The following is a 15,241-nucleotide window of genomic DNA, read 5'->3' as shown; positions in this document are numbered from 1 at the left end:
CTATATAGCCCCTTGACTATCCACTGTTGGGATATTGTTAGTGTCCTCTACCGTAAAGACTAATCCAAAGTATTTGTTCAGAGTTTCTGCCATCGCCATGTTCCCCATTACTAATTCCCTGGTCTCGACCTCTAAGGGACCAACATTTACTTTAGCCACGCTTTTCCTTTTTATATACCTATAGAAACTCTTGCTATCTGTTTTTATATTTAGTCATTCTTTGCTGGCTTTTAAAAGCTTCCCAATCTTCTGTCTTCCCATTAGTTTTGGCCACTTTGTATGCCCTTGTTTTTAATTAGATACCGTCCTTTATTTCTTTAGTTAGCCACGGATGGCTTTCTTTTCTTTTACATCCTTGTATATTTTTCTTTAGATTGTGAAATATCTCCTAAATGTATGCCACTGTTCATCAACCGCCCTACACTTTAATCTATTTTCCCAGTCCAATTTAGCCAACTCCGCCCTCATACCTTTGTAGTCTCCTTTATTTAAGCTTAGTACGCTGGTTTGAGATCCAACTTTCTCACCCTCGATCTGAATTTGAAATTCAATCATGCTAAGATCACTCATTCCAAGGGGGTCCTTTACTAGGAGATTGTTTATTAATCCTGTCTCATTACACAGGACCAGATCTAAGATAGCTTGCCCCGGTTGGTTCCGTTACATACTGCTCAAGGAACCCGTCCCTTATGCACTCTATGAACTCTTCCTCAAGGCTACCCTGAGCAATTTGATTTATCCAATCAATGTGGTGGTTAAAATCACCCATGATTATAGCTGTTCCCTTTTTACAAGCCCCCACTATGAGGTTGAGTGTGGCTTTGCAGTAATGTTTTGTATCTACTGAGATAATTGAAAGATATGTGCCACTGCAGCCCGGTCCTCCTGACGATATCTCTGCTTGTGTCCTCCTGTGCAATGTGCAACCAGGCTGTGTTGGTCTCCTGGGGAGGTCTCTTCCACCCATTGGAAGGGAAGAGAACCTCCCTGCGTGTTGTGACTCCCTCCATAAGCATATAGAGGGAGTTATGGGAGAGCCTGAGTGCAACCACGCACCTTTGTACAGTGCTCGTCAGTGTTTGCAACACCTCAAAGCTGTAGAACACAGACAGCACAATTGTCAAAATTAATTAGCGCGTGGTCTCTTTAAGGAAACCAGCTGATGACGTGTCATCAAATGATGTCATTAGACCCGCTTCCTTCAATTGGCCGGCAAACACGCTGGGCAGACTTAACAAGCCTAATCAACGCAAGTTCATTGTACACAGCAGGCTGGAGCCAGCAGCGGGTCGGGACCTGCCACCGACGTCGCCCGCCCCGGACCCGCCGAGGTAAGGTAAATCGCAGCCTGCATGTTTTCTAGTAAAAGGGAGAGTCGCTCCACTCAGGGTGGAATGATTCTCAACTTTCATTTGTGCGCTCTTTCTAGGAGGTGTACTTTGTTGATATAGGTTTATTATAACTATAACAAAAATTTGAACAACATGAAACCAAACACTTTAACACACAGCAACGCTTGCCAGAGTTGAAGTCATTGACATTCTATGTAGCAATAATTCTGGAAACACAAGGCAAAAATACTATCTGTTAGCAGGAGTACCTGTTGAAATCCGTCTGCGTTTCTTGTGTCACTAGCTTCTTTTTTGGGAGTTTTTTCTTCTTCACAGGAGTATAATACCTGTAATGGGCCAGAGAAGACTGTGCTTCGTTTTTCAGAATGCGTGGAGTGAATCGTTGTCCATTTGTAAAATGGTGAGCATGTTTCTCCAAAAGATCACCGCTATATGTTTTTTGGTGTGCATCCTGAAATGATCTATAACAATGCTGGCTACTTGGAAGGCTAGCTGACAAACTGCTGAAAGTTCTAAAACGTTGCCTGGGAGATGTAGAGATCTTGGAGCTCAGGTCTGAGTAGCACCTATTGAATGTTTTCTGAGTAGTTTCCTTATCAATATTGGCAGTGCAAGGCAACACTGAAAACTTCCCTTGGGAAGAGATAAAGGTTCGGTCAGGAGTCATGCAACCATTTACTAAGTCTCTGGTAGCCTCATCATGTTCTAGTATGGATGGATTCTGTGAACAAAAAATGTAATTGTAATAAGCATGTGAAAATCTTATTTATAAAGTAGTTCCCCACTGGAACAAGTTACAATACAAGAAATTATTTACGTGTCCTCTAGGTAAAGATATTATATAATTAAATCTCCTGATATATGGCACTCCCTTAGATGATGTCTTGTGCACGGCTCCTACGGACAACATCATAGAGGAGGTCTCTCGCATTCAATGCAATGTCTGAAAGTCATCTAACCAAAATAGCAACACAAGAATATGAATTTATTAAGGGGATATTGTTCCAGGATAATGTTTGAGGATGTCTTCACCTAAAGGGTCCTCAAACACTAATTGAGAATTGAGGGTTCCAACAGTGACAATGAAAGTCAACATTCAGCTATACTTAGGCAGTAGTCACTGATGCTACTGGTTCATTAGATATTGACGCTAACATAAGACACTCGACAGACTCAACCAGCAGAGCACCTAGGATGTATGATCCTTTATAACCACTAACTTTGACAAAACCGTACCAAAGAAAAGTTTCAATTGTAAAGGAGTCATTAGCTGAGGCTAGATGATTTAAACCTTGTCATTGACACTATAAGCTATCTAGTGATGAGAGGAAGAGATAATACTGTCATCTTAAATATTCAGGAAAATTCAAGTCAGTGCGAAAGTGTTCATCACTGTTTTGCAGCTGGTATAAGGAACATCCATAAGGACCATTGTTAACTCTGGGAGAGAAAGGACTGTGGCACACATTGTTCTGGGGAGATTAAGCTAGCACTGACACCGATAACCTCAAGGACTTCGGAAGAGTTGTATGTGTAAAGGTTGCTTATGCACCAGCCAACATCAAAAGCAATGACATTAGCCGGTCAACTGATATCCAGTCACAAATGCTCTGGACAAAATGGAATCCCATTCAATGTAAGAGGATTGAACAATGTTATCCCTTGATTGAGGATCTCCTTCCAGTATTTTTGGCATTTATTATAACCTTTTCAACACTTGTGAGCAGGTTGTTCATTTTTTGAAGTTGTGAGCAAGGAAGAAATAAATACTTTTAACAATCATATGTTACTGAAAATGCTTAACAGGATGGATAAAATTTGAATCTGCAACTTGGATCAACTGAAGCAAGCTCGAAGGCAACTGAGACACTGCTCCATGCAGAAAAGGGTGTTAACTGATGCAAGTCCAACTGAAGAATTTTTCATTCAAGAAAATAAATGGTGGTTCAAGACTTTTTTTTGCATTCAAAATGGCTATTAGTTCACTATGAATACTTTTTCAAAGATGGAGAGCAGGAGTGGGTCCCCTTATGTGAATCAACATTCTCAGCAATCACTCTGATGAAATCAAAGTACTACTCCCAACTGCTGGACAAAAACTTAGAAACTGCAAACTTTGGCAAAAGACATAAGCCCCGAAGTTGCTCTTCACCCCGATTGGGCGGTAACCTTCCAGGCCCGGAACTTCCTGCGTTCGGCCTGGAAGTCGCAACCCCTTCGCAGAATTGGGCGCTTGCCCCTCAAAGGAAGCAGAGCACTGTCTCCGGCGCTCCACTTCCTTGGACGGGCGCTCCCAAGGCACCGCGCTGAGGAGGCCAGTGCTACGCAAATGCTCCGGATACCCGCTACATCACCCCTCCCTTTTAATTAAAGGGGAGGGCCGCTGCGCACGCTGCAGGCCCTTTGGTGGCCACCACTGGGCCACCAGGGACGCGATCGACTGGGCCAATGGCCCGGCACTCAAAACGGAGTGCTGGGCTGCATGATGGCAGCCCAGGTGACGCGAGGTCCGTCACTGTTGGGCCGACGCAAAAGTCAGCCGACAAATAATAATGCTGGCCTGGGGCACTAAAGACCTCTCCTTTAAGGGGTGCCCTTGACATCCGCCTGCGCCAACCTCACGGTCCACGGGGCACAAAGGGGTCGGCATGGATTTGGCGCGCACGGCGATGACATCATTGCCGTTTGCATGCCGGCCTGGGCACAAACCTCTGGAGCAATTTCCCCAGAGGCACCCTCCCCAGGCGAAAATGCCATTGTGCCCAGTTAGCCCCCCCCCACGGGGACGCTAACAGGGCAATAAAAAGGGGCAATTTCAGCCCCAGACTGCAAACTTTTGCACTGAATGGTGGTAGATGTTTGTTATGTAAATATGCACATCAAGTATATTTACCCATATTATGTATAAAGAATTTTCTACTAAATTATATATAGCTAAAATGTTGTCGTCATAGTCACACCTGCAGCTAACTGCCGATTTCTATTGGATAACACTGATATAGTGTCTTTAATATAGTAAAATGTCACAAGGCACTTCAACGATGATTGGAGAGGAAGAAAAAATAAAGGTTCCCAAAGTTCTATAGAAACTCTAATATGCGTAAGAAGCCACTGTAACTGTGGAGCTGCTAGATTCAGATTGTCCCAAACAATTTTTGTGGCTATTCACATTGGATAAAGGAAAATCAAAACCATGGGAATCTCTGGCTTGCAGATACATCTACTGAATCAATGCTGTTCAGAATGTTCTGAAACCTGAACTTACTAGCTAAGGCATATACTCAACGGGATGTGGGTAGAGCCAGGAATGTCCTTTACTCCTTGCACCACCTTCCACCTCATCTTCAAAGATGGAATTATTCACCTGTGGTTCAAAATAGATTCCACTGTTTTAGCCAACACTGTGCTGAGCTGAGCCATTGCTGTATGGATCAATATCACATAAGTTGGGGCTGCTGTCAGCAACAGAGCAGTAAAAGTAAATGGGGCATTAGTTGAGTTTGGGATTTGAATCTAGTGTCTATAAAGTACCACAAAACACTCTACTAACAAATATACCAGTCAGCGAAGTCACTTTTATTCATTGTATTCTCAAAAGAAGGCAATTTCCATGTAGCTGCTGATGCATGAAAGCAATTTCTGTGAGTATTACTGCAATGACATGTCACATAGCACACAGCAGTGTTCGCCTTAAGGAACACATTTCAGTCAACTAAGCTAGAAATCATTTAAAATGCTTGTGCTGTGTCTAAGTGGAATTGAAACAGAGGCTGTGACACAATGGGAGTTGTTTTACAGTATCAACCTATAACATATGATAGCAAATTAATTTTTTCCTTATCAAAAGCAAATTAAGTTTGTAATATACACTGGCTACAATCTGATAATCAACAGAGGATTTCAGTAAAGCATATCTGATATCCTATGAAATTGCTCATTGGTAATCTGGGGTCCAGCGCAGTTATGATGCTTAGATGCCAAGGTGGAATTGTGTTTAACTTAGCCTATCCCTTTCGTACACTGCTCTGATACTCCCTGTGGAAAATGGACTGTATAGGTGAACCTTGAAGTCAATTGCCGAGATCATTTTTTGTAAATGGGGAGAAATCAGGTGATCAAAATCAGAAAAAAAACAACAGGAAATTACTGGCCTTGTGCAATGTGGTGAAGTATGACATTTGAAGTACGATGGATACATGCTGGATTTAAGACCTTTTATTTTTACTAGTTAGCAGGTCTCCCATGGCATTACTCGTGGTAAGTCAGAGGATTCCCTGTCTTATAACAACAGGAGTATTATGCCATATGTTGTGTTTTTGGGTCTTTTCTGCTCTTCATGCTTTAGTGGCTAAAAATTCATTTGCCCTCAAAAACGGGTGCAGGCATCACAATGTTGGATCAACTTGTGCCTGTTCAAAGTAATGCAGGCAGCACGCAAACTTCGTGCTGCCTGCTAATTAGAATGATTGTGGCGTGCAGTCCAGCGCTAAACGTGTTGCTGTCTGGCTGCACATTCAGCAGTGGGTCCAAGTTCGTGCAAGGCTAGCACCAATTAAAGCTAGCCTGCACTTCTTGAAGCCAGCCTGCACCTCTTAAAGGGGAGGTGCATTCTGGCTGCAGCACGTGATTCAACTGGCTGGGGAAAAAAAAGAGTGTGAGCAGGAAGAGGTACAATGGCACAACAGGGGAGAGAGCGTGCTCCAAGGTTCTCAGATGCAGCACTGGAAGTGTAGGTCCTATGACCACAGGGGACCAGGATGCCCTCCAGGCAAATGTGGAAAAGGCAATGGGAGCAGATAGGAACAGGAGTAGGCCATTTAGCCCCTCGAGCCTATTCCACCATTCGATGAGATCATGGCAGATCTGCGACCTAACTCCATATATCCGCATTTGCCCCATATCCCTTAATACCTTTCAAAAATCTATCAATCTCAGATTTAAAGTTAACAATTGATCTAGCATCAACTGCAGTTTGCAGAAGTGTGTGGAAGTGGTGGGCAAATCCATTAGTGCACTTGTGGACCGATGTCTCAGCTTCCATTGCAGTACAAGCAGAAGCCACCCAACGTCTGAGTGCTGCAGTGGAAGCTCAGACTGAAGATATGCAAGCTCAACTTGTTGCCATGCAAGCACAGGTTGCTGCCATCATGGCTGCGGTTACCAATGGTGAAAGGGGCTTGCAGGGTGTCACAGCAGTTCAGCAATCTGTCCTCCAGCAGAATTCTAGGATTGCTGGGCCACCATCATCATAGGCAGTCCCTCGGAATAGAGGAAGACTTGCTTCCACTCCTGAAATGAGTTCTTTGGTAGCTGAACAGTCCAATACGAGAGCCACAGACTCTGTCACAGGTGGGACAGACATTCGCCGAGGGAAGGGTTGGGTGGGACTGGTTTGTCACACGCTCCTTCCACTGCCTGCGCTTGACCTCTTCACGCTCTTGGTGTTGAGATTCGAAGAGCTCAAAGCCCTCCCGGATGCACTTTCTCCAGCTAGGGCGGTCTTCGGCCAGGGACTCCCAGGTGTTAGTGGTGATATTGTATTTTACCAGGGAGGCTTTGAGGATGTCCTTGTAACATTTCCGCTGCCGACCTTTGGCTCGTTTGCCGTGAAGGAGCTCCGCATAAAGCATTTGCTTAAGGAGTCTCGTGTCTGACATGCAAACCCATATCGCCTGCCCAGCGAAGCTGATCGAATGTGGTCAGTGCTTCAATGCTGGGGATGGTAGCCTGGACGAGGACACTGATGTTGGTGCGCCTGTCCTCCCAGGGGAGTTGCAGGATCTTGCGAAGACATAGTTGGTGATATATCTCTAGCGACTTGAGGTGTCTTCTGTACATCGTCCATGCCTCTGATCCATACAGGAGGGCGGGTATTACTACAGCCCTGTAGACCATGAGCTTGGTGGTAGATTTGAGGGCCTGGTCTTCGAACACTCTTTTCCTCAGGCGGCCGAAGGCTGCACTGGAGGCAGTGTTGAATCTCCGCATCAATGTTTGCTTTTGTTGACAAGAGGCTCCTGAGGTATGGGAAATGGTCCATGTTGTCGAGGGTCGCGCCGTGAATCTTGATGACGGTGGGGCAGTGCTGTGCGGCGGGGACAGGCTGGTGGAGGACCTTTGTCTTACGGATGTTAAGCGTAAGGCCCATGCTTTCATATGCCTCGGTGAATACATCGACTATATCCTGGAATTCAGCCTCAGAACATGCGCAGATGCAGGCATCGTCCGCGGACTGTAGCTCAACGACAGAGGTTGGGGTGATCTTGGACCTGGCCTAGAGGCAGCGTAGGTTAAACAGCTTCCCACTGGTTCTGTAGTTTCGTTCCACTCCAGCGGGGAGCTTGTTGACTGTGAGGTGGAGCATGGCAGCGAGGAAGATTGAGAAGAGGGTTGGAGCGATGACACAGCCCTGTTTGATCCCGGTCCGGATGTGGATTGGGTCTGTAATGGATCCGTTGGTAAGGATCACGGTCTGCCTGTCGTCGTGGAGCAGCGAAGGATGTTGACAAACTTTTGAGGGCATCCGAAACGGAGGAGGACGCTCCATAGACCCTCATGGTTGACAGTGTCAAAGGCCTTTGTAAGATCGAAAAAGGCCATGTATAAGGGCTGGCGCTGCTCCCTGCATTTTTCCTGCAGCTGTCGCGCTGCAAAGATCATGTCCGTGGTGCCCCATAGGGGACGAAATCCGCACTGTGATTCCGGGAGGAGCTCCTCAGCCACAGGGAGAAGACGGTTGAGAACTCTAGCGACAACTTTCCCAGTCGCAGATAGCAGGAAAATCCCCTTGTAGTTGCTGCAGTCGGACTTGTCCCCTTTTTTAAAGATGGTCACGATCACTGCATCTCTGAGATCTCCCGGCATGCTCTCCTCCCTCGATGAGAGAGAGGAGGTCATGCATCCGCGTCAACAGCGCCTCTCCGCCATACTTTAGTGCCTCAGCAGGGATTCCATCCGCACCTGTAGCCTTGTTATTCTTCAGCTGTTTCATGGCTTTGCCTACCTTGTGCAACGTTGGGGTTTCACCAAAGTGGTGACGGGTCGCATGCTGCGGGATGGAGTCGAGAACACTCGAGTCAAAGGCAGAGTCTCGATTGAGGAGATCTTCAAAGGGCTCCTTCCAGCGGGCCAATAGCCTCGGTGTCCTTGATGAGCGTTTCCCTGTTCTTGGCCAGGAGTGGGGTGAGGCCTTGGGAGTTTGGACCGTAGGTGGCCTTGACTGCAATTAAGAATCCTCGCATATCGTGGCTGTCGGCCAGTTGTTGTATCTCCTGTGCTTCCTCCATCCACCACCTGTTCTTTAGGTCCCGGGTTTTTTATTGGACTTCAGCCTTGAGCCGTCTGTAACATTGCTTTGCTGCTCCAGAGTTGGGTTGTTGCTTGAAGCTCATAAATGCTCTGCGCTTGCGATCTATTAGTTCTTGGATCTCCTGATCATTTTCATCAAACCAGTCCTGGTGTTTTCTGGTTGAGTGATCAAGTGTCTCTTCACAGGCCCTGGTTATAGAGCCTTGGAGGGCAGACCAAACGCTGTGGGCATTCAGCATCTCAAGGCACGCCAGATTAGCTGCGAGGCGCTGGCTGTATAGGGCTCTCTTAGCTAGGTCTTTAAATGAGCCGGCATTGACATTTTTGCGGCACTGCTTCTGCTGTCCCCTCTGCTTTGGGGCTATGTTAATGTCGATGATGGACCAGATTAGGCGGTGGTCCATCCAGCAGTCGTCAGCTCCTGTTATGGCGCGGGTGATGCGCACATTCTTGCGATCCCTGGCTCGGACGATGACATAATCGAGCAGGTGCCAGTGTTTGGAGCGCGGGTGTTGCCACGATGCCTTGTATTTGTCCCTCTGGCAAAACAGGGTGTTGGTGATGAGGAGTTCATGTTCTAGACATTTTGTCAGGAGTAGGGTACCGCTGGAGTTGGTTTTCCCTACCCCCTCTCTGCCAATCACGCCTGCCCAGAGGGCTGTGTCTTTGCTGATCCTGGCATTAAAGTCACCTAGGAGGATCAATTTGTCGCCTGTGGGGATGTGGGACAGGGATGTCTCGAGGTTGGAATAAAAACCTTCTTTAGCCTCATCCGTTGCACCAACTGTGGTGCATTGGTTCCAGGATAGGGTAAGACAAAGAGTCATGAGGCATTCGTTAACCCCGCAGGGGGACTCTTTGAGGCGGTCAACCAGGTAATTTTTGATGGCAAAGCCGACTTCATGAAAAAGGCAACCGCCACCTTGTTCCTTGAGCTGGCCTTCCCCTGCCCGCCGGGTCTCGCTTAAGGCGGCGATGTCGATGTCAAAACGTCTAAGTTCCCGGGCAACTATGGCAGTGCGGCATTCCGGCCTGTTGCTGTTGGAGTTGTCCATGAGGGTCCTGACATTCCAGGTCCAGAACTTTATATTAACGAAGTGGAAGATGCCTGTGCATGAGTTCTTTTAACGCTGGGTGCCCGCTGCACACTGGCAACTACACGGGCTTAGCTGAGCAAGGTCTTGGTCCAGTGGTAAGGAGGTCCAAGATGACTGGAGACTGCTGTATAAGCCTAAATGCTTATGGCGAGGTGTTGGCCGCAGGCCAAGTAGCGCCATTGATGGTAGTTGGCCCGAGGCTTGGTTGGAGGGCAGGCATTAGGAAGGTCAGCTGTCCGCTGGAGTTCTGAGGGATGTTTTAAAAAGTTTTTCCAAAGTTTCCAAAGCTATTAACAGTTTCTCCAAGGTTTCCAAGTTGCTTAAAAGTTTAAAAGATTTTCCCAAATTGTTTAAAAAGTTACTCAGGTTGATTAAAAGTTTCAAAAAAAGATTAAAAGTTGATTAAAAATCTGAGGTGTAAATCAGGTTACTCCCCTGGCACTGCTCCATGGGCGCCGCCAGCCCTCTGTTGTCCTGGACTGGCCCCGGAGTCTCTTTGACCAGTTAGACACTGGTCCCGGAGTCCCTTCGGCCGGTTAAACGGCGGCCACGGAGTCCCTTCGGCCAGCTCAGAGCCGGCCTCAACAGCAACTCTGGAGTCCCGGTGGCCCAATCGTCGTGTTACTTCTGAGTCTGTTGTAGAGTAAGGATGTGGTCTCCTGTATTGTCCTGGGGAGTCGGCAAGGCCCTGAGGTTGGCAAATTGGCAAGGTCCCAAGGTCAGCGAGGCTCTGAGGTCGGTGCAGGGTCCTTTCGGCCTGGGGTAGGTGCGAGCCACCTCAGGGAGAGAGGCAGTGGCTCCATGGAGCATGAACCTACTGTTTTCTCTCTGAGTGAAGACATTTCTCCTCATCTCAGTCCTAAATGGCCAACCCCTTATTCTGAGACTGTGACCCTTAGATCTAGACTCCCCAGCCAAGGTGAACATCCTCCCTGCATCTACCCTGTCAAGCCCTGTAAGAACTTTGTATGTTTCAATGAGATCACCTCTCATTCTTCTAAACTCTGTAGAATATAGGCCTAGTTTACTCAATCTCTCATATGATAATTCCCCCCATCCCAAGGATCAGTCTGCCGGGTGGATCCTCAACGGTAGATGGGCGGTTCTGGAGGAATCGTCCAGAAAACGGCCATTTCTGACAGAACCTCGGTGGCTGCGGGCGGAACATCGATGAATTTCGGGCTCCAGATGTGGTCTCACCAGGGCCCTATATAATTACAGTAAGACGTCTTTACTCATACTCAAATCCTCTTGTAATAAAGGCCAACATTCCATTTACTTTGCTAAATGCTTGCTGTACCGCACGTTAACCTTCAGTGATTAGTGTACAAGGACACCCATGTCCCTCTGAACACCAACATTTCCCAATCTCTCACCATTTAAAAAATACTCTGCTTTTCTATTCATCCAACAAAGTGAATAACTTCACATTTCTCCACATTATATCCCTTTTGCCTCATTCTGTGCCGTAACCATTCTATTATTCTATGTCTTACCTTTTTTAAAGCTCAGTATACACACGAAGATGATGGACAACATGTGCTGCATTGGAGATAGATATGTGCGGTTTAGGAGTAGTGGCGAAGGAGTTATGAGGTTTAGCAGCACTCATAAGCATTCTGGGCTTTGGTAGCACTATAAAGGTTTCTGGAGCATGACGATACTTCAGAGGTGGAAATTGGGGGTTGGTTACTGGAGGATTCTCAGATCATGTAGTAGTGGAAAGAAAGGTGTCAGAACTTGAGGCAGGGATTCCTTGTTTGTGTGAGCACGGATGGAGTGTCAGGTCTGGTCAGTGGAGAGGGGCCCTGCACCCTGGAAGGATCTTAGGATGTACCAGTGATTCCACAATCGAGTAGCACTGAGTTATCTGGATGGATTAGGAGGGGTAAGCTGGGACTCGAAGCACTGGGGAGTGAGAACTTGAAGACTGGTAGAAATAGGTAGGTTCCTGGGATATGGCAGAACTCTGGCAGTGATCCCAAGCCTAAATTAATAGGCCCGAGAGTGGACCTGCGGGAAAACGAGAGAAATGGCGAAGCTAAAGGTAGGCCCGAGAGCCTGGAGGAAGTTCAAGCATCAGGGAGCGAGGTAAGAAAACCTAAAGTGACATCAACACAAGGGAAGAAGCTGATTTATGAGTTGCTGGTGATTTTTTTTTTGTCTTGAGTTTATTTCTGTTAAGTTAATTAATAGTCATTAAATAGACCCCAGGGCATCTCAGTCCCGTTGAATGCACATCTTGTGCCACGTGGGAAATCCAAGACACTAGAAGTGTTCTGAGCAACCTCACGTGCAGGAAGTGTCATCAGCTGGAGGAGTTCGGAGACAGGTGACAGACAAGGAAGACCAGGCAGGTAGTGCAGGAGTCCCTTGTTGCATCTCACTCTCTAACCAGTATTCCGTTCTAAATAGTGATGAGGGCGATGGTTCCTCTGCGGAGTACAGCCAGAACCATGTCCATGGTACCACGGGTGGCTCAGCTGTATGGGGGGAGGGGGAGAAAGAAGAGTGGGAAAGCAATAGCAATAGCGGATTCAATAATTAGGGGAACAGGCAGGCGTTTCTGTGGTTGCAGACATGACTCCAGGATGGTATGTTTGCCAGGGTCAAAGATGTAACTGAGCAGTTGCAGGACATTCTGAGGGGGGAGGGTGAACAACCAAAGGTTGTGGTCCATATTGGTATCAATGACATAGGTAAAAAGAGGGACAAGGTCCTGCAAGCAGATTTTAGGGAGCGAGGAAAGAGACGAATAAGCAGGACCTTAAAGGTTGTAATCTCTGGATTGCTCCCAGTGCCACAAGCTAATAAATACAGAAATAGGAGGATAGAGCAGATGAATGCATGGCTGGAGAGATGGTGCAGGAGGGAGGGCTTTAGATTCCTGGGACACTGGGACCGGTTTTGGGGGAGGTGGGACCTGTACAGGCCGGACGGGTTGCACTTCAACAGAGCCGGGACGAATATCCTTGCCGGGGGGAGGGGGGTTTGCTAGTGGTGTTGGGAGGGTTTAAACTAGGAAGTAACATTAGCAAGGAGAAACAAGATGCACAAAGGATTGGGAGACAGCTAGCACGAGATTAAAAATAGTACGGTATGAGGAGGGGTCAGACTAAGAGAGATTACAAAAATGTCTAAGATAGGTTTACAGAGCATGTGTGTAAACACATGAAGTGTGGTAAATAATGTTGTTGAGCTGCAGGCGCAAATAGCCAGATGGGAATATGATGTTGCGGTGATAACGGAGACCTGGCTCAAAAAAGAGCAGGATTGGGTACTAAATATTCCTGGATATAAGGTGTTCAGAAAAGATAGGGAAGGAAAGAAAGGAGGTGGGGTGGCAGTATTGATTAAGGAGAATATTTTACAGTGCTGGAAACAGAGGATGTCCTGGAGGGGTCAAGGTCAGAATCTATTTGGTTACAAAAAAATAGATGTGCCATTACACTACTAGGTGACCAGCTCCGTTGAGCGGGCCACATTGTCCGCATGCTGGACACAAGACTCCTAAAGCAAGCGTTCTACTCGGAACTCCTACATGGCAAGCGAGCCCCAGGTGGGCAGTGGAAACATTTCAAGGACACCCTCAAAGCCTCCTTGATGAAGTGCAACATCTCCACCGACACCTGGGAGTCACTGGCCAATGACCACCCTAAATGGAGGAAGAGCATCCGGGAGGGCGCTGAGCACCTCGAGTCTCATTGCTGAGAGCAGAAAACAAGTGCAGGCAGCGGAAGGAGCATGCGGCAAACCAGACTCCCCACCACCCTTTCCTCCAACAACTGTCTGTCCCACCTGCGACAGAGACTGTAATTCCCGTATTGGACTGTTCAGTCACCGGAGAACTCACTTTTGGAATGGAAGCAAGTCTTCCTCGATTTCGAGGGACTGCCTATGATGATGATGAGGTGTATTCTATAGGCCACCAACTAGTAGGAAGGATATAGAGGAGCAAATTTGCAGGGAAATTACAGAGAGGTGCAAGAACTATAGGGTATTGATAATGGTGGACTTCAATTATCCTAATATAGACTGGGATAGTAATAGGGTAAAGGGCAGAGAGGGGGAAGAATTTCTGAAGTGCGTTCAGGAGAACTTTCTTGATCAACGAGGTAGGAGACAATGCTTGATCTGGTTCTGGGGAATAAGGTGGGTCAAGTGGAGCAAGTGTCTGTTGGGAACATTTAGGGAACAGTGATCATAGTATCATAAGGTTTAGGTTAGCTATGAAAAAAGACAAGGAGCAATCTAAAGTAAAAATACTTATTTGGAGGAAGGCCAATTCCAGTGGGTTGAGGAGGATCTGGTCCGGGTAAATTAGAATCAAAGATTGGCAGGCAAAACTAATCGAACAATGGGCCGCCTTTAAAGAGATGGCTTGAATATAGTCGAGGTACATTCCCATGAGGGGGAAAGGTAGGGCAACCAAAGCTAGAGCTCCCTGGATGATGGAAGAGATAGAGAGTAAGATGAAGCAGAAAAGGGGGGCATATGACAGATGTCAGTTGAGAATATAAGTGAGAACCAGGCTTAATACAGAAAGTTCAAAGGGGAAGTGAAAAAGGATATAAGAGGGGAAAAGAAAGAGGGCCCGAAATTGCCCCTTCCGATAAGGCCTCTCGCCGCCTGAAAGCGGTGGCCCTTTCCTCGGTCTCTGCGGAGGGGCCGCCATTTTTTAAGTTGCCCTTCCTCAGGCTCAGAGTGGTGTAGGGGACCGCTCCGCCCGTTTTCCCGCCAACCCCTTACCGACTGGCAGCGACTCCTTCACGGAATTGCACCATGGGAAATATTCCTTTTGCGGAATTGCCCCGTGGGACCACTGCCGCAGGTCAGTGCCCCCGACAGCTTTTTCTGTCGGTGCACTTCTTGTTGGTCGGTAGCGTGGTCGCCCTTAAAGGAAAGGTGGCACTGCTGGCGACGACATTTTATTTTTTGTCGGCCGACTGCCAGGTTGGGCCGACAATTATGCCTCCCGGGTTCGGCCTGGTTGCCAACAGGCAGCCTTGCACCCCTTCTTGGGCTGAAACCCACCCTGGTGGCCCAGTGAACCTATGTGAGAATGATGCAGAGTTTGCAGCGCACCTCCGCTTTAACTGAAGAGGAGGGACCTTGTTACGAGTCAGCGCGAAGCAGCACGCCCGCATTGTGCTGACGTCATCAGCGACTGGACTAACGTTACTGGAGTCCAGGCAGCCCATTGGAGCGGCGTCCGAGCCCAGCAGGAGTGGGGGGGGGAGCTGAGAGCCAGGCCCAGCAGGAGTGGCGGTCGAGACCAGCAAGGGGCTGAGAGCCAGGCCCAGCAGGAGCAGAGGTCGAGCCCAGCGGGAGGCTGACAGTCAGGCCCAGCAGTAGTGGAGGTCGATCCCAGCGAGGGGCTTTGAGCTCAGCAGGTGCAGAGGTCGAGCCGAGCAGGGACCAAGATCCAGGATCATTGGAGTGGAATCCGGGCCCAGCGTGGGACCGTGATCCGGGCACAGTAGG

General features: G+C 47.8%; 1 protein-coding gene across 4 annotated transcripts in view; it reads right to left on the bottom strand.

Moving 5' to 3' along the window:
* The window catches only part of LOC139263400 (spermatogenesis-associated protein 7 homolog), a 98,339-nt gene that overhangs the window by 39,840 nt on the left and 43,258 nt on the right, over positions 1-15,241 (bottom strand). For all 4 annotated transcript variants that reach the window (XM_070879440.1, XM_070879437.1, XM_070879438.1 and 1 more), the window contains one exon: positions 1,601-2,073. In XM_070879440.1, coding sequence (XP_070735541.1) covers positions 1,601-2,073 — 473 coding nt within the window. The remainder of the gene's footprint in view (positions 1-1,600; positions 2,074-15,241) is intronic.

This window comes from Pristiophorus japonicus, chromosome 4, assembly GCF_044704955.1.
Source record: "Pristiophorus japonicus isolate sPriJap1 chromosome 4, sPriJap1.hap1, whole genome shotgun sequence".
Taxonomy (NCBI): domain Eukaryota; kingdom Metazoa; phylum Chordata; class Chondrichthyes; family Pristiophoridae; genus Pristiophorus; species Pristiophorus japonicus.
The sequence above is the reverse complement of the archived record's forward strand: the minus strand, read 5'-3'. Positions and strand labels throughout refer to the sequence as shown.